Here is an 18,998-nt window from a genome sequence, read left to right on the forward strand (position 1 = left end):
AGGCCTGGGTGTGGCTAGAGAAATTGAACTCAGGTCTGGACAACCACAGTTATAGTATGTTTTAACAAGGGGGGCAATCACTTTTTTTACACAGGGCCATGATGGTGAGGATTTTTTTTCACCTTTAATAATAAACACCTTCATTTACAAATTGCATTTTGTGTTTACTTGTGTTGTCCTTGACTGTTGTTTAAATTGGTTTGATTTTCCGAAACACTTAAGTGTGACAAACATGCAAAGGAACAGGAAATGAGGAAGGGGGCAAACACTTTTTCACACCACTGTATAGTAATGTCATTTTAATATACATAGGTTTCCTGTAAGTATAAACCTTTAAAGGACACAATACACATAATATATTAATAGACTATTCTTTAAGATTGCATCATAATTCTTAGGAATTATGGAAAGGCCAAATGCAGTCTGCAATAAATCCTCCCTTCATATTTTTAAATGTACTCATTTGTGTAAGCTGATTTACAGCAAAACAATTAATCAAACTGTATACTGCAATATCTGAACTCAAATTAGCAAAATTAGCACATCAATGTTGGGTGCAAAAAATACACATTAGTCTTTAACCCTTTCTTAAAAGGTCCATATTGCCTCTACTTATAATTCTTGTTTCTCTGTTAAAGAAAAACAAAGACCCAGACCAATAAAAAATATTTGTAATGAATATATAAAAGTACTTAATGCTAAGCAGATGTCTTTACGCAATTCATACAACCATTTTATCTCTTTACCTATCATAACAGCTCTGCCTTTTGGGTCGACAGCAAGGAACTGTCCGGGAACGATGCGCCGGCAGCCGCTCTTTCCAAACGTTTCCTGATGGATCTTCTCAAACATGTTTTTGGATGGATGATATTCCAGGATGACAATACGACCACTGTCACTTCCAACAACAATGTAGTCTACAAACATACAAGGACATAGGAATATTGTGGTTAAACGTCAGATCTCACGGAAACCTTTCAACCAGGAATGTGAAACTATTAGCTAACTCTGCACGCACTCTCAATATTTTATGAAAATCAATCATATGAGGGAAACATACACTTAGAATGGTGTCTTTAACTATATAATCCATGTCTGTAATGCATGCACTCTTGGCTACTTACCTTTGGTTCCTCCAGTGAGTCTGAAGGCCATCAGGGACCTAACGATGCCAAACACCTCCACTGTAAGCAGAGTGTGCACCTTTCCTGTGTTGGCGTCTGGCCGCAATAATTCCAAGATCTTTCCCCTGGAAACAACAATCTCCTGCATCTTGGTTCCTAACAAGACACAAACATCTCTTTTTAGCGTTGAGCACATCAGCACATCAGTCGGCTAACCGAAAAGAAACATTGAATGGCTTTTTTTGTAGACTATGGTTCAAAGCCGGTAGTTAGATGCCTTACATTTAACAGGTTATAACATAAAATCTCCCCCCTTTCACAGAAATAAAAGTGCAGTCAGAATGTATTTCTAAGTTAATAACTGTTACATACAAAAAAACAGCATTTGACCTAAACATTATCAAAATGGTGAAATCTAAAGTGAGTATAGCATATTCTGTGAGTTTCTGCATTTGTGTGTTTTACAAACCAAATTTCAATCATGACGAGACCTTTAGTTGAAAGTGATGATTTGGAGCAATTTCACCACGACCTCGAGCCAAACAACCCCCCAAAAGTTTTTTTCACTTGTGTCAAACATTGGGCAAGTTAGCATTATCAGCTGAATAGCTTAGTGCAGGCACTAATGGAACCAACTGTGTATCGCGTAAATTACCGACTAATGATGCCCGAAATTATACAAAATTCTACTGTAGTACATAAAGGGTATGTACTTATAAAACAATGGATTAGAAAGTTTGTAAGTACACCAGGAGTTTATTTACCTAACATTTGGCTGCTGGCTTCTGCTCTCTGCTGCTACTGCTGCTAACGGCAGTAAGACAAGTGCTTAGGGACCGTCTAAAAATTACAGCATTAAAAAGAGCTTTAGCCGATAGCCCTAACTCGCCCAACATGAAAAAAAGCTTCTGAGGGTTGTTTTGGCCCATGTTCATAGTGCAAAGGACCCTAGGGTGAAATTACTCCAAACCATCACTTTAAGTAATATTTTAAGCATGTAATCATTTTAAACCCACGGAAAAACAATACTGGGGTTTTTGTTGTTACATTCATAGGTTTTGCATTCTCTCCACTGACTTCGGTCAGAGAAACACCATGATGAAGATAACATGATAAAAACTTAATCATAACTGAAAAATGCAAAGCACGTGCATCTGACAAACAGACCCAACTTACAAACACAAATGGAACACAAAAGTGTGCATTTGGACGAGAATTGAGAATAGGTACACAATCCTGGTCAGGCCAATTACTAGGGGCGGGGGGGAATAATTGAGTCTTAGATGCATCGCGATTCTGTCTAGAAAGATTATGACTCGATACAGAAAAGCCAATAATTGGAAATGTAACAATGGCATTGCCCAGACGTGTAAATTAACAGAACGAGACAAAAACCGACCAGAAGGCGAGTCCTTTTCCCCACAGCGCTGAGGGAGCCTCCTGCTGCAGATTCGGATGGTGCAAAAGTGTTAATCGCTGTGCATATATGCAACTGCACTGTTGTAGAGAATACAGGATCAAAGCATGTGGTCAAAGTGCTTGAGCCGTGCTGTAATTTGCCTTCATATGCACATAACTTGCTTTCATTCCCAACTTGTCTCATATAGACGCTTGGTAAGATCCCTTTGGCGTTACAGTCTGGTGCATTTTAATCAGTCTGTTGTGTCTGTCCTGTATTAACAAGCGCAAGCTGCAGATCAAATTATCAACGTTTCAGTCTGATGATAGAGCTTTACTAATTTATTTCTTATTATTAACAATATGCCAGTATTTGAGTGCCCTAACTCTTACAGTAAGAATGATGGCCAATGAGCAATCATTGTTTAATTTTTCAGTAAATATGATTAGATATAATTTTTGCATTTACTGCCCTAATGCAAGTTTTGTCAAATTAAACTAAAAGATAATGGAAGTAAATTTATCTTTTTTAAATCGGGAATCATTACACATACACTGTTTTAAAAGAAGTAATCACACAGCCGGAAAATATGAATCATGTATAGAAATTTCAAAAAGCGATTTATCAATAACAGTATTGTCACATCGTAGCCCTCTGACATTGAGGTGCCTAAAGATTCCAACCCTTACCAATTACCCTAACAGACAGAAGGAAAATTAATTTAAAAAATCCATTTTATAAAATACAAAATGACTGATGAAAAGACAGGTCTACGTTACAAAGATTACAGTACATACACATCTCAAGCCACTTTTTCCAACTGTAGGCTACACACAGCTTATGCAATTTCAGGCAAAGTGTTTTGCTCAAGGACACTTTGGCATATGGAAAGGAGATGCCAGGTATTGTAACACCAGACAGAAGCCTTACAATAAATGGACATCTGTTTCTTGCACCTGAGTTACAGCCGCCCCGCAATGCACTGACCACACAATTCCCAAGAAGTGGTCTTACCCCCTCTAGCTTTAAATACATTTGACAACAGAGGTAGAAAATGGCCAGACAGACTAATGATAAACCCAATTAAACAAGAAGAAGACGACAGGCTGCGATCTCACCTGAGAAGTTTCCATGGATGGCGTGACTGATGCCCGTGGCACGCTGTAAGGTGATGTTGTAAAGAAACATGGCTCCCTTTCTCTGGCTTCCCCACAAAGTTCTTCAGGGGCTATGAACAGAGCACTTAGCCAGCTCAAGACTGTAGAGAAATAATGGAAAACAAAGAAAGATGTATGAACAGTAATATATCTGTTTGGAATATGAACAGTTTATTGCCCATTTCCAGTCTTTTAAATGTGTCCGTGACCAACGGTGTGTTGAATGTTCCAATAATTAGAGGGATATTCAAACTGAACTGAGCTCCACTGTTAAGGAAGTAGAACTGGGGTCAAATTAGACCCCAGAGTTATATAAATTAGACCAAGAGTTATAAGAGGGTTAGCGTGCTGGCTGGACTCAGAAACTTAATTTGTGGTGGCGTAGCTAGTTTACATGACAATAACCGACTAACAATGCTAACGTTAGCTTAGCTGTTAGAAGACTAATTGTACGCGCAGCAAGTCCAAATAACCAATAATTACGTGTTGCAAACTTAGCTAGCTCCTTTGTTGCAAAGCCATGGTAGCACAGCGTTATTTATCTTTATCTTTGACAGGTCAAGTTGGTCAAAACTGAGCACAGTTAGCCTATACAGCTCACTTAGTAACTTGTAATCTGCGGACTGAAAACCCATTCATAGAAAGCGCCACTTTTGCCGGACGCTATCCCATTTTTTTCGTGCTCTATTACTTAAGCCCGTGCACAATTTACATGCATACAACATTCATTTGATTACGACTAACATGTAGATTTGTATAATAAAATATTTACCGGCGTGTTAGATAAGATGATTCTGATTTCAGATGGATAAAGTTTCATTTACACAAACAATCCCCATGAAACCCCGTGAAGGCAACGAACAGACGCCGTTGGTGGGTCCTTCGTCAGCCAATACGCCGTCATGTGAGGTGACCCACACAGTGCCTGACAGAAATCTGACACATATACGAAGCGCCCTATCTCCAGCAGATGTGGATGATAACTTTAAACAATAAATATGTATTTAAATATACATAATCATACCAGATTACTATTAGAAATGCTTGATTACCGAGACCCCATTGACACTGATGCTTTTATTTTTTTTCCTTGATTTTTATAAGGCATTTGACACAGTTAAACATACCTTTTTATTTGAAATATTAGATTTTTGCGGCATTGGGAGTAACCTTTGTAAAATAATTAAAATGTTTTATACAGACATGTAGCTCTGTGTCCCTGAAGCTCCTCAGTCTTATCATGCTAATTAATCACAACCCCTATTTGCATGGGATCTCAATTTTTAAGTTTGAGCATTTGAGAATTTTAACTTCATTTGTTTGTTTTAAAAATTATTTTACATTGTTTTTTCCTCACTGAAAAAGATCAGATCAAACAAAATTGCAAGAAAATGTATAGTAACAAATCTAGGAAACTGCTGTTTGGTTAAGCTTTGCTTTGTGCTGCTCAGAGCTCTACATGTTAATTTTGTTTCCTCTAGCACTTTTGCCTTTAATCTGTAAAAGTATCTTCCCTTTTTTGGTTTTGTTTTGTCCTTTGTTCTCAGGTAATTATTTCTTACATAGACAACATTTGTAATGTATATACGTATGCATCTCATTTTCCCTAACAGTATTGTACAAACTGTTGCCTTTGTAAATACAAAAATACAAAGATTCTCCAGCAGATGTCGACAAAGACCTAAATAAAGGTTGTTGTCTATGTCTATGGTTGTCACTCCATGATGTCGCGCATGCTCAGATTAAACCGGTTTTACGACATAACTTTAACAATGAAATTTGTGAAATCTAAGAAATAATAAACTTCTCTCATTACAAACAATAACAGAAGATGGGACTCCTTTCAAAAACCTTTTAGCTATCTATGATTGTCTGATTGCTAACGTTAGCTTAAAACACCATTCAAGTGACAGCCTTTGCTCTGTTTGATGCTAACTTGTAGCCAGCAGGGAACGAACTTTGTTGAATAGGTCCATTTTTACTGTAGGCCCTACTGACATTACAGAAGTCTCTCGTTAGCACCTTGCTTATTTGCCTTGCCTTGTATGGTACTTGTCCCAAAGTGACGCATGCGCAACTCAAATCTGCACCCGTCGCAAAGTGACGCATGCGCGACTCAAATCTGCACTCGACTTACACTTACTTTAACTAACTGTGGACTTACATTGGGGAGTGACAAAGGTTATACAGAGAAACACGGGGAGAGTGGATGGTGTCGTGTTTAAAAGCAAATTCTTAGTGTATTTCTTGTTTAAATAATCATTATTTACTCATAAAACGAATCCTTCTGACTAACTAGGAGGCTATGATATAAAATCATATTATAAGAACTACATTATGCAAGAGTACACAAAACACAGGTAAGAAGAAAAAGAAAATAAGGGGGAATAAAAAGAAAACAAATGTATGTGACAATTCTACTCATCAGTGAATATTTGCATTTGAATGGTCCAGCACAGAACAGAACATTTGTTTTTGTCTGTAATTGTGCAAAACCACAGCTGACACCAATGTCTGGAAACAAGCATGTCAGTGTGCATGATCTCTCTCTCTCTCTTTCTAAATTCATTTTTCTTTTTTATTCAAATTGCCTTATTGGCAGTCCAGTCTCCTATGAGATCTGCCAGTTTGTCTTCCGGGGTTAACATTTGGGAAGTTAGTATTTTTCTTAGCTAATAACTCATATATGCATATCTCTGACAGAGTGCAGATATTCAGCCAATTTACAGCCTCAGTTTTATTTAGATAATTTAGATTCTGTTTAGTCAAATAATAATTTAGTCTACATTGGATTTTTTTGTTTCATTTCTCCAATGTTCTGAATATCGATCTTTTGACCGACTCATAACTAGTTTTACTAGACTGACTGGACTGTGTTCAGTGTCAGGCTTTAGCTTTTGGGTTTTTAGTATTTTAAGACAAAGTGTCTTTTGAACTTGAGTTTACTGTAGATGCCTAGCCTACGAATTGAAAGTTTTGGTTTGTTTAGCAGTAATGGTAAATGTCCCAGTTCTGCTCGCAGGCGTTTTCCTTTGAACATTCAGCGTTCTTCGACAAAATTCCGTTTGGAGGGCTATTGTTTTTCTTGTAGCCTACTAAAAAACACGCCGCGTGCCTTTTGTGTGAGTGACTGTATTGCTTTGTTAAAATTTCCTGATGCAGATGAGGTCAGACCAACCTTAGTATAATTCTTTGTGTGGACAACAGAATAGGGTCATCCGCATAAAGCAGGTGTCTAATCTTTTTGTTTTAAGATTGAGGCCCAGAGCTGCTCTCAATATCTCTCTCTCTCTCTCTCTCTCTCTCTCTCTCTCTCTCTCTCTCTCTCTCTCTCTCTCTCTCTCTCTCTCTCAGTGTTTGCAATGCAATGCAGTGTGTTGTACGCACAGATTTGTAAACACATGCAGGCATGCACAGACACACACACACACACATACACACACACACACACACACACACACACACACACAAACACACACACACAAACACTCAAAGACACACAAACACACACACTGGTTTCTGTTCTCAGTACGATATTTGGAGGAAAGCCTGATCACTTGTATCGTGTTGTGAGTGAAGATGTCTCTGTATGCCATTTTAAGAGTTTTTTTGTTTTTCAACCCAGTTTACCAGTCCCTGATAATGCAGTAACCTACAGTAGGCTGCTAGTAAAAACTACAAATTCCTAAATGTTTTGCATGCATCAGGACTGCAGAGAGGGGGACGTCATAACCACAACATAGCCCAGGGATGGGTAAACTGTCTAGAAAACACAATGATGATGTGAGTTCAAGTGGGTTAATTTGATTGCTGTGAATCAGCAGTTAGTTGCTGGAGCAGCAGTTAGTTTCTCAGCCAAGTCAGTGCAACCCATAATTGGAGTTTACAGCCTGTTTGGGCAGCCATGGAGTCAGAACGGTCATAAATAGTGGTTTTGCTCTCAAAATGAGACGAGACCGATCTCAGAGACACACACAGGCCTATGCTTGAGGGGTAGGAATTGTATTAAATTAGTCATTAATTTATGAAATATAGGTTCTGCATGTACCTAACGTTATACAGGCCTAGTTTTGCCTATGGTTTTACATTATTTTATTTTCCTTAATGACATATGTCATAGATTTAAACCAAATCCCAAATTTTAATTGTGAAAAGATGACAGGAAGTTGTGGATGTAACGGTTCCCACCGGGGTTTACCGTCCCCCGTCTCTGTCAGGAAGACCCCACCGACGCCGCCTCTTGCTCCTTCTGCCCATGCTCCTGCCTCATCGCCGAGGGCCGTCCGGGAGAACAGTCCACGGTCTTCTTCTTGTATTGGACACTTCCCAGTTATCACCCATTCTTATTCAGCGAGCGGGTTAGCAGGTTTTAGCCGCTTCAGCATCTGGTCCGTTAACGCTCCCCGTTGCCTTTGCATAGCTAGAGGTTGAAACCGCTAGCGTATTTTTTTTCTTTATGCGAGGTCCGTTTAAATTACGTTGCTCGTTTGGCATTTCCACCCAGAGAGAGTGGGGGAAAACACGTTTAGGTGCAGACAACGCGACTACATGCCACGAACGAAGAGAACCGCTAGATGTCTGAAATAAGCAGCAGCAGCAGCGGCAGCGGCGGCGGCGGCGGCGGCGAGCCATGCTGAAAAGGACCGGTGGTTGAAAAGAACGCAGATATGGGATTTCACCCAGAAATACAACTGGCACAGCAAGGTGAGCCTTTAAGAACATTCTTATATAGCCACATTGTCTCTACATAGTGTGGTTGGGGGGGCAAACAAACAGCTCGTTTAATTAAAGTGCTTTGGGATATAACGTTAATGATGGAGAAGCATCCTTCTCCTCCTCCTGTGCTGGTGTCGGAGGCCATCGGTTTTGTACATCTCCCTCTGCCCGGCCGGTGATGAATTGTAGTAGCTGACCTGCCTAACAATGCTGAAAATATTTTTGCCGTCCCCGTGGGCATCAGTTGAGTAGTAACACAAAGTATGGCCACTTAGACGAACTGTGGACACTTGTCTTACACTTGTCCAAGCCTTATTTGAGTTCCACATTCAATGTGGGTTTTGTTGGGAAAGTTACAGTTAAAGATGTCTGACTTCTACTTTGATGTCAGCTCGTATTCTGGGAGTAAGATGTCATGTTAGCCTATAACCAAACTTTTAGAGTTGTTTACCAAGAAAAGTAGTCGGTGCACAGAAAAAGTGGACTATCCCTCAATATGTAGTATTCCCCTTTCAAAGGCATATATCTTCTTTTTCTGAAATAGTTTTTGTCAAAACGCAGCAGAGGGCTCAGCCCCTTAGCTAAGACGTGATCGTTTTTTGTTTTTTTGGGACATTTACAGGTCATGACAAATGAAGGTACAACAATCCATCATACAATGCAAATTAGGAATGCACATGTGTCAACATACAGTTAGACAATAGCCTAAAGATCTCTTCTCCCCAAACCAACCCTTACAGCCCTACTGTTGTTGTATGCAGACAATCAGACCCCAAGTAAGTAGTAAATGGACCCCCGACTTTAGGAAACTGAATAGACTTTATCGTCTTGACATTTTTGTTAAATACAGTGACTTGGTTGTTTGACATTTAAGCATCCCTCCCTAGTTTCTTTCCGAATTTGTTTCCTCTTTCTCCCTCCCTTCTTTCTGATCTTCCCTGTCCTATCTATCTATCTTCTTCCACCAGTCACCTTTCCTCCCCTTGCTGTGCTTTTTTATAACCCCTCCCCTTTTCTCCCCCCCTTACATCTGCACCTTACTCACCCTCTCTTCTCCTTTCCTTTGTACACTTGACACTCATTTGCCCTTCTCCCCACTTCTTCCTCGTCTTTTGTCCTCTCGCCCCCCATTCATCTCTCTGTCGCTCTCTTTTCCTCTCCATCGATTTGGCTGGTGTTGCTAAGAGACAACAGCAGTGAGTGCCGTCAAGGAAAGTGTAGATGGAGGGGCTGCTTCGCCTTCTCAATAAAAGAGTTGAAGATTGTAAGCGGAGATTCTCTTCTCTTCTATTATCTTCACTTGTCTCTGCACATGGCCATGGATAAAACCAGTGTCTCCCTAACATTGCAATGTCAATTACTATTCTTAACAGATAACTGTGCGGATCACATGGCTGAAGAAAAATTCTATAACTTTCTTTAACGTGTGTTAAATGTGTCCCTACTTTTTACCTGCCTGGTTTTAAAAGGCCACCTTGAATTGAATGTAAGTGTATTAGCAAACGGCTTGCTTTTGTCTCGTCTGATCCAATGTGGACATGTTTTTAAAGGAGCACAACTACACTTCATCCTCCGAGAAAACCAAGGGGCTTAAATGTAAGAGTCAATCCTTCAACCAGGTCTTCTGGTTTAATCTAAGAGTTTCTGTGAACTGCCTCATCCAGGTTGCACGCTATAAGCCCCACAGGCTAAATATAACTGCGTCCACTTTGTAAAGGTGTTTTTGTATCTATGTCTTTTATTAGTTCCTGTGGTGATGAATGCATAGGTGCTTCTTACTTCTGTTAAATTGCATCCCTGGCTCCTCCACTTGCTTCCCTTCCTTGTGTCTGAGTGCATCCAACCTAGGAAGCACGGGACGGACGGAGGAAACCCTCGGAGGAGAGAGAAAACGAGAAAATGTGTTTTGGAGGCATGAGACATCCTTTCCTCTGAAGAGTCATGTGAATTTGTCAGCTGTATGGGTGGAGTTAGCAACGGCTTTCAGTTGTACATTTTTCCGGGAAGGCTGGTTCCATGTATCCTCGCTCATAGCTCCTTGGAGATTCCTCTTCAATGCTCGCTTCTTGGTCCTTGGGGCAAGAATAAGAGCTTTGCGACTGTCTTTTCAGATTCAGCTCATAAGTTGCCACACACCATATGTATTCAATGCGTTGAGCACAATTCTCAAATTTCCGTTCTGGATTTTTTTTTTCTGGACAACACCTAAACCCCTTCTCATCTAATGTGATGCTTATATAGATATTGTGTTTTGGCGTACTCTAACATAACAATGCAGACCCATCAACATGCCTGTATTCCTTGCTTCAAATCTACTATTCCTGAATTTTAGTTGTGGAGTGCAATCTAAAATCTGCCCTTTCATCAGAGGGTACGCTGTCCTCATGGTGGCCTTGGGTCATTTTATCAACCTCTTTCTTCTCTTCTTCTGTCTTCTTTCTAATAGTCTCAACAGTAAAGCCGGAAAGCCATGCAACACTTGGTTAGCCACACTACTGACAACTATTTAGTAATGCTTGTACCTAAGTGACCAGTATAAAAGGCGTTCCATCTGTCTGTTCAACTCATATCTGTGCTCCTCTGAAGGAATTTGTGATTTTTGTTCTGCAGTTAAGATATACATAATCTTAGAGATTGGTATAAATCAGCAAAATATTTTCACACCAATTAGAAAAAGCTAAATGTAAACAACTTATGTGTCAAGTAAAAATATTTATCATTCTTTTTTTAAATATTTAACATTTTTCAATAATTTCCAAACACATAGATACAACACGTTCACAGCAAGAGTTTGTGCCCGTATACTGAGGGTGGGTTGTTTCTGTTTGAAAAAGAAACTACTAATGAAATGTATGAGAATCTAATTAATGAGAATAGTGACTTTCATGAATGACAACACGTGATTTATCTTCACACTAGATCACATGCAGATAGAGCAGCCACTGTTACAAGCCAACAGTGATTTTAATGTATCATTGCCAATAACATTTGAGTCTGTATAGGTGCCTGGGCGGCTCACCTGGTATGGCGCGCGCCAATGTATAGAGGTTTGCTCCTCAACACAGTGGCCGCTGGTTTGACTCCAGCCTGTGGCCCTTTGCTGTGTGTCTTTTCCCCCTCTTTCTTTGTCTTTAGCTATCATGTAAAAATGAAGGCCTAAATGCCAAAAAAACTAAAATCTTTGGTCTGTATATTTATGTGTCACACCATAAAACGCCATGAAGCGACAATGCCCTTGAGAGTCTGAGAAAGTGGCATGACATGAAAACTGTTCCCCGCAAAACCCACTTTATGTGCTTCAGGCATGTTTTTTGTTCCTTTTACCCCAACTGTGTCAAAAGAATGCTATTCAAAATGTAGTGTGTCACCACAAGATACACATCTCTCAGAAAATCTTGCAAAATAATCTCCACTCATAGTACACCATCTAGCATTCTCTGAGTTTTTAGGCGCATCTCAAATTGAAATGAGGGATTTTAGCCCCTACATAAGGTAAGGTTTTTGTGACCTTTTTGGTACAGATATCCATGGTGCCCCCAGAAGATGATTTGTAAAAACTTTGGTCATCACTTTTCATTGAGCACCATCATCAAGTCAAAATAGTAATCTTTCCAATACTTATACTAATGTCATTCCTATCTCAGCCATACTTTGTGTTTTGTTTTTGTATTAGCAAATGCTAATAAGTAATGCTAATAATAAGCAATGCAAACATGCCAAACTAACATGGTTTACCATTTGTAGCAGTCATGTTTAGTGAGACAACCTATGTAAGTAACGTACCACCCACACTTGCTCCCCTGGCGCCTGCACACAAAGAGCGGTCCATGGTTCTGAACAGCTAAATAATTTGCTTATTTCTTGGCTAGATACTCGTCCCCCAGCTGTTCTAAACTGTCTGCATGCGACATCTGCGTGTGATCGTCAGGTTACCTTCCCCCCAAACACGGACACACATACAGTACTTTGCAAAAGTCTTAGGTTGTGCAAAAGTCTTAGGCAGGTGTGAAAAAATAGTAATGATTGTTTATTTTTTAATCAATTTACAAAATGCACATATTCAGAGTTATGGCTTTCTGATTGCAACTCTTCCATGAAGACCACTTCTGGCCAGACTTCTCCGGACAGTAGATGGTGTACCTGGGTCCCGCTGGTTTCATCCAGTTCTGAGCTGTTGTCACTGCTGGACATCTTCCAATTTAGAGGGAAATAAGCTTGATGTGTTCTTCATCTGCTGCACTAAGTTTCCTTGTCCGACGACTGTGTCTACGATCCTCAACTTCGTCCAACTTTTTCCAAGTGGACCTATTAGAATCGTTGCTGGTTTGAAGGCAAAGGGTAGTAACACCAAATATTGATGGGATTTAGATTTTTCTTTTGTTCGCTTACTTTGCATTTTGTAAATTGATAAAAATAATCAATCATTATTTATTTTTTTGAAAGCATTCTTAGTTTACAGCCTTTTTCACACCTGCCTAAGACTTTTGCACAGATACGTCTCGCTTCATAAGATAAATAGCCTGCCCATAAGTTGCCTCAAGCTTTGTCTGGCTGTGCCTTGCATGTGCGGGATTCTGAAACGTTCTGAAATTGTTGTTTGTTTATTCAAGGTCAAAGACAGTCCTAAGTAGTGCTACTTTGCACATTTTTGCGGGTCAGAGGTGTATTTCACATTTTAGCTGCCAAAGCTCCTCTACTCTCAGTGTGAGAGGGGAAGGGGCCAGCAGCTAGAGCGGCAAAGGCCAATGTGTGCTTCTTTTACTGATATATTCAACAATATCTTTTGCATTTCTAATCCAAACAATGTTAAACTTGGCACTGCACTTACGCATGCCCGTTCAAGACACCAGTTAAGTTTGAAACACATCTGACTAACGCTTTGAGAGATATGCGCATAACACACACACGCACTGACAGACAGATGTTCCTGTAATTTATAGATTGCTTTTATAGCATGATTTTTGCAACTTGTGGGTGAATGCACTTATTGTAAGTGGCTTTGTAAAAAAGTGTCAGCAAAAAAATGAACCGTGACGTAAATTATAGTATTTTATTACTTTGACAGCCGTAACTGTTTATGCAGATGACTGTTAAGCTGTGGCCTTTGTAAATAATAAGCTACGTGTTAAATTGTTTTAAAACGATGATCATAATTTTCAATTTTGGCTACTAGGTGGGGATCTGATAGTTTCAGGCACCCTTATTGACAAGTAACCCATGTTTGTAACTCTGATTTTAAGTTGAACTGGCTTTGTTCAAATGTGTGTCCTAATTCTCTGCTATGTTTAAAATAATGTTAGGTATTCTATTGTTCAGGCACATGAGTTAATATGAAACTGATAAATATGTCATTTTATTTTCCTATAACCAGCTTTGTGTGTCTGGTGTTCCAAACTGACCTTTTTATGGTTGTGAAGCTATTTAGAGCAAAGAAACTTTTAATAAATCTTTAATATTCTGAACTTCAATGGGACATATGGCACTGGCTATTTGTTTTGCCAGCACATACACGTACACACAGCTGCAGCTGTTATGTGCTGTATATGGTAAAAATCTTTTTGGTATCTTCAAGTAAATGGATATTATTGCAGAATTAATACTGGCAAGATATGATAATATATATGATGGCAAGATATGATAAGGCTTTTAGAAAATATAAACTAACCAGCTGCAACCAACAATGTACCAGCGTTCAGCTAGTGGCATGCAGTTTATTTCCTACCCTCACTCTGATTGGTGTGTTTACTGTCATAAACCAGGCATTCTAAAACAAACAGTTACAAATCAAACATTTCCAAATCCCCAAAAAATTGGCTGCAATGAAATTTGATTCTGAGTGGAAATTCTGTGGGTAGTCATCTGAAAGAAAAGAATTAAAGTTCATGATTGTACAACAATTTATTATCAAAGTTAGGAGTTTAAAATCAGAAACCGATGTTAAACTTCAAAGCTTTCTTGGCTCACTGTGTGTGTGTAAATTTGGCTGTGGCAGCAAATTGAGTGCTTAATGAGCTAAAGAAATTGTATGGTATCCAGTTTAAACACTGCCTAGAGTTAAAAGGCCTCCAGTGAAGTTAAAGTTATGGGCTTTCATGATAGACTTGATACTAAAAGACACAAGGCTGATTTTACATTGTGGTGGGTATTATGCAAAACCCCTCCAGCTTGTGAGACAACATGCAGTAGCACCGGGAAAAAAAATAATAGGACATGACACAATGCGCATGGTGGAAAAAACAACAACAATATAATTCTCCACACAAGCACGCACATGGACAAACCCTCATAATCCTATAATTTTAAACTTACAGTTACTGTATTTTATTCTCTTCCTCACACACACACACACACACATACAGAATGCCCACACCCTCTGCCTATTATTGTAAACTACTGAACTTTCTCCCACACATTTCAGTCCTTTATTCACACGAATATTTGAATTAATGCTAATGACTACTCAGTGTAGTTTTCTAGAATATTATTTAAATGAATTACCGGAAATCAATTCAGTCAGACTTTTGTTTGTGTTAATTTTCATTTATCTGCCACATCATTGATGGTTATCTGTTACTTTTGTTTATCTCTGTTGTTTCTCCAATAGAAATCCTAGCATCCTGCTAGTCAAACAATCAGATTAGATAACACAGGCAATGGCATACCATTGACATCCACTCTGTTTGTCTAGTTACTAATCAATGGTTACTGCTGATAAAAAACACAATCACCAATTCATGACAGGGAAATGTTGGACCACTTTGTGCTCACGGAGCGGAAAACACCATTTAAATCAAATCAATGTCAAAATTGAACTGAAGAGACCGGTTAGCTAAAAGAATAAAGCTTTGTTTTAACTCAATAAAACCCATTGGTTATTAAATTAAAGGAGACACATTGTGCTTGTTTTCAAGGCCATACTTGTATTTTGGATTTCTAGTAGACTTTTTAGGTGCATGTAAAACACATTTTACATACTTTAATGTTTAAAAATCATATTTTTGCTTATACAGCTTTCTGAATATACCATTTTTCAACGTTTGTCTGAAACGCTCCGTTTTAGCGCCTGTCTCTTTAAGCGCCCCACTCGTGAAGCCCACTCTGCTCCTTTGCAAAGTTCTCAAGCCGTAAGCACAAAGTACATCTGAGGCATGGAGATCCCATGTCTTTTGATCAAGCCAGTCCAAAGAAAACTGAGATGGTTGTCTTATTTGGCAGGTTGTGGGTTGGAACTCCAGTTACCTGGTATCCTGTGCTGTGCCTCAGGTAAATGTTGACATTTAATTGAAACAAGGCCACGATCTCCCTTTACCACTAACACAGTGTGCTGATAGTTCCCTCACATTAAAACAAGACCGCAGTGTTTCAAAATCATTAACCAAATGCTTTGCCCGTACCCATGAAAACATCAGTCATGCTTTAGCTGACCGGAATGGATATTGTAAGGAAACATCTGCATAGTGTGTGTTCAATTTCATCTGTGGTTATGTTGATTAAAAATTACAATCAGCAAACAGTCAACAAATAGCCAACTTGAACTCATACCATCTGCTCGTCTTTGCCAAAACCTTGGTTCTAAAAGTGACGTCTCACAGGGCTAGATGGTAAACTACTGTAGCTGATGAGCTAACTGCTAACATGTGTACCAAGCAGGTAAAGTCAACCACCATAGCTTCCTGAGCTTCTTTCTATTGCCTTTGTACTGTGCCGTTTCAAGATGGTGTACTATTGGTCAATAAAGAAAATTCACAGATCATAGTTCCCAAAAGTTCAATCCTTCCCCACACATTCAAGTCAATGTAATTGTTTATTTGTAATCATTTCAGTGAAAGGAAGTAATTTGTTCTCTTAAATTCAGGTTTGACCAGGTTTATAGTGCTGTGTAGAGTATTGTGTATTTGAACTGTGGAGGTGAAATATTTTTTTGACCTTCTACTCTGGTCCTCTGTCTGTCTCTGTGCTTTTTAAAAGCAGACTGGAGGCAACAGAGATGGTTACCCTTTGACGTATTTGATGACGGTGTCAAGGAAAGCAAGTGAACCAAAAGGACAAGTACATACAATTTTAAATTCACTTAGTTTACGCAGCTGCCCCTCAAGACCAAACCACTTAGCAACAATCAGAAACACACAACAAGCATCCCAGCGTACTCCCGCTTGATGAAATCTGTTGCGAAATACCAGATTAGATTTCCGGCCAGTCACCTGCTTCACGCTGCAGAGGGTACTTTGAAATTCAAACACAGTTGAAAAATATAATTATAGATCACCGTCCTGCTCCAATTTTCAGTCCAGAGTTGTTGACATTTATCACATTGTCAGCTATCTGCAGTGGCGGGAGTCAAAAGCCCTTTTCAGTCTTGTCTAATTAACTCAGCAGGAAAAGCTTAACTAGGTTAATCTAATACCTAGGGAGCAGAGGTCTTCTTCTTCTGGTCGTCTCTTCACTTTACCTCTCCCCTCTCCTCTGTGTCTTTCCTCTCTGATTTCTGTAATGATACAGTCCCTGTCACTTTTGGTCTATTGGGATTTTTAAACTGGAGTAACCCAAAGGTCATCCTATTATATATATACAGCCAAACCTCACAAAGGCTTTTTTTCTCCCTCTTTCTCTCTCTTTGTCTTTCTCTCTCTCTCTCTCTCTCTCTAAAGGTACATGATGGAAGAATGTCCCAATGTTTGTTCTGTCCCCAGGTGCCACAAATGTTCCTATTTACATGTTGTGATTTGTATAGTCACAGGGTGTACAAATAACAAGGTCACACGAGACACAGCCATATTCGAACCGCATACAAACTGGGAACTATATTCTCAGAAAGGCAAAGCAATACTACTTGGGTGGAGTGATTACATAGACAGTTAAAGAAAGAGAGAGAGTGATTAGCGCAACGCTGAAAAGCACAGTTACTTCCGTCCACAAATCTAATTTGAATAACTAGCTAGTAGCGAAAAACACTGGTGATCATGGCTAACACAACCAAAACTACTTTTGAACGTACTCATGTTCCACCAAAACAAGTTCTTCCCGAGGTTATTTACCATCGGCGCTGCTGTTCCGTACGGCGCTTAGCGCCACCCAAGATGATTGTAATTGGTTTTAAAAAATGCCAATAAACCAGAGCACATTTTTCTTTCATCCCAGAATGCTGTGTGGACTAGCCAGACCTTCCTCCACAGCGCTGTGGAAGAAGCTCTGGCAATGCGAGACCACTTAGTCCCAGATTTTGTTTTCAAAATCACACATGTATAGTTCAGTTGTCGCTCAGAGGGTATATTTACTCTTTTTCCGTAGGGATGTCATGGGTCTTAATTATGGTAATAATAATTGAAGAAGTGCTGCAACAAATTGGCAAATGGCATTTGTGCGCTGTTGCATTGTGCGCTTTTTTCCTTTCTCTTTCTGTTCATATCTGGGTGTAGTTGTATCTGCTGGTGCGTCATCATAAGAAGAGGAAAATGCCACCCGACAGCATGATTAGGATTGTATCCAGGTAGCTGTTTGAGTCACTTGTGGTGACAGCTTTAGATCCCCCCCGGAGTAGCCTCTGAGCAAGAGCAACTACCAGTTGTGTACCAACCCGCTGCAAAGAATCCAGGTATTTTATCTAATGTAGTGCAATATCCGGCAGGCACTTGCAATACATCACTGTGCTTGTATAATAAAGCTGCTCTGGCATTAGTTTGGGAGATTAAGTGTGACAGGGACCACTCAATCTATCCAATGTGAGAGGCTGTGCCAGAGGTAAAATATGACTGCTTGTAGAAGTTACATCTATGTGAAAATGCAACTTTATTGTTGCTTACATAGACCTTTGTATACACACATCAGACATAACTCTCCTCAGCCAGACATTTCTCCGTTCTCAGCTGAGATGAACGGCTTAGTGCTGCAGTGTTTCAGTGTTATCGCTGCATAAATCTGCCTACCGTTGCTGTCCGTGCTTGAACTTATACCGTGATATAAATTTTAGGTCATGCCGCCCAGCCCTACTTTAAGGTATGGGCCGAAATAACCAAGTGCCAAGTAGTATCAAAACTTCTGCAGCCAAACAATATCTGCATTCAATCATTTTTGTGCCCAGTATGTGTTTTGTGTGCGTGTGTTGTGTGCATGATGTCTACTGTCTACTGGCTCAGGTCAGTCCATGTGTGCCTCACCTATCGACAGTGATAGGTTCCACATTAATTTGTGAAATAAAACTAAATAGTGAAAAAAAATTCTACTTGCCTGAAGTCAATTTTAACTGTACACTACACAATTTGCATCTAATTTCTTTTCTGGAACGTAATATAATTTGAGAATTATTTTGATTTTTTTTTTTAATTGTCTAAAAAGGTTTGAAAGAACATAAAAAAAACACACATCAAAAGTGTTGAAAAAAAGTCAAAAAGCATCAAAAACGTTAAAGAAAAATTAAAAAGTATGTCAAACTTTGGGGGGGGGGGGACGTAAAAAATGCTGAAAAAACACATCAAATGGCGTCAAACGTAATTTTGTATTCGAAAAATATTTCTTAAGCCCCATGCAGAAACTCAATCCCTGATTGGCCTTCAACGGGGGCAAGAGAAGAGGACGTTCTTTATGTTACGAGGATGCACAAACGGG

General features: G+C 39.4%; 2 protein-coding genes across 4 annotated transcripts in view; one reads left to right on the forward strand and one right to left on the reverse strand.

The window, feature by feature from the left end:
• sf3b3 (splicing factor 3b, subunit 3) overlaps positions 1-4,673 on the reverse strand; it is a 31,720-nt gene extending 27,047 nt beyond the window's left edge. For all 3 annotated transcript variants that reach the window (XR_004657443.1, XM_034878047.1, XM_034878046.1), the window contains exons 1-4: positions 4,453-4,673; positions 3,642-3,781; positions 1,125-1,280; positions 747-917 (exon numbers count right to left, since the gene is read on the reverse strand). Coding sequence is in view for 2 of the 3 variants with exons in the window: in XM_034878047.1 (XP_034733938.1) it covers positions 747-917; positions 1,125-1,280; positions 3,642-3,711 (397 nt within the window). In the remaining variant the exon portion in view is untranslated. The remainder of the gene's footprint in view (positions 1-746; positions 918-1,124; positions 1,281-3,641; positions 3,782-4,452) is intronic.
• A 3,226-nt stretch (positions 4,674-7,899) lies between these two features.
• The window catches only part of st3gal2 (ST3 beta-galactoside alpha-2,3-sialyltransferase 2), a 47,548-nt gene continuing 36,449 nt past the window's right edge, over positions 7,900-18,998 (forward strand). The window contains exon 1 of the mRNA XM_034878072.1: positions 7,900-8,384. The gene's annotated coding sequence lies outside the window, so the exon portion shown is untranslated. The remainder of the gene's footprint in view (positions 8,385-18,998) is intronic.

This window comes from Etheostoma cragini, chromosome 8, assembly GCF_013103735.1.
Source record: "Etheostoma cragini isolate CJK2018 chromosome 8, CSU_Ecrag_1.0, whole genome shotgun sequence".
NCBI classification, from domain to species: Eukaryota; Metazoa; Chordata; class Actinopteri; order Perciformes; family Percidae; genus Etheostoma; species Etheostoma cragini.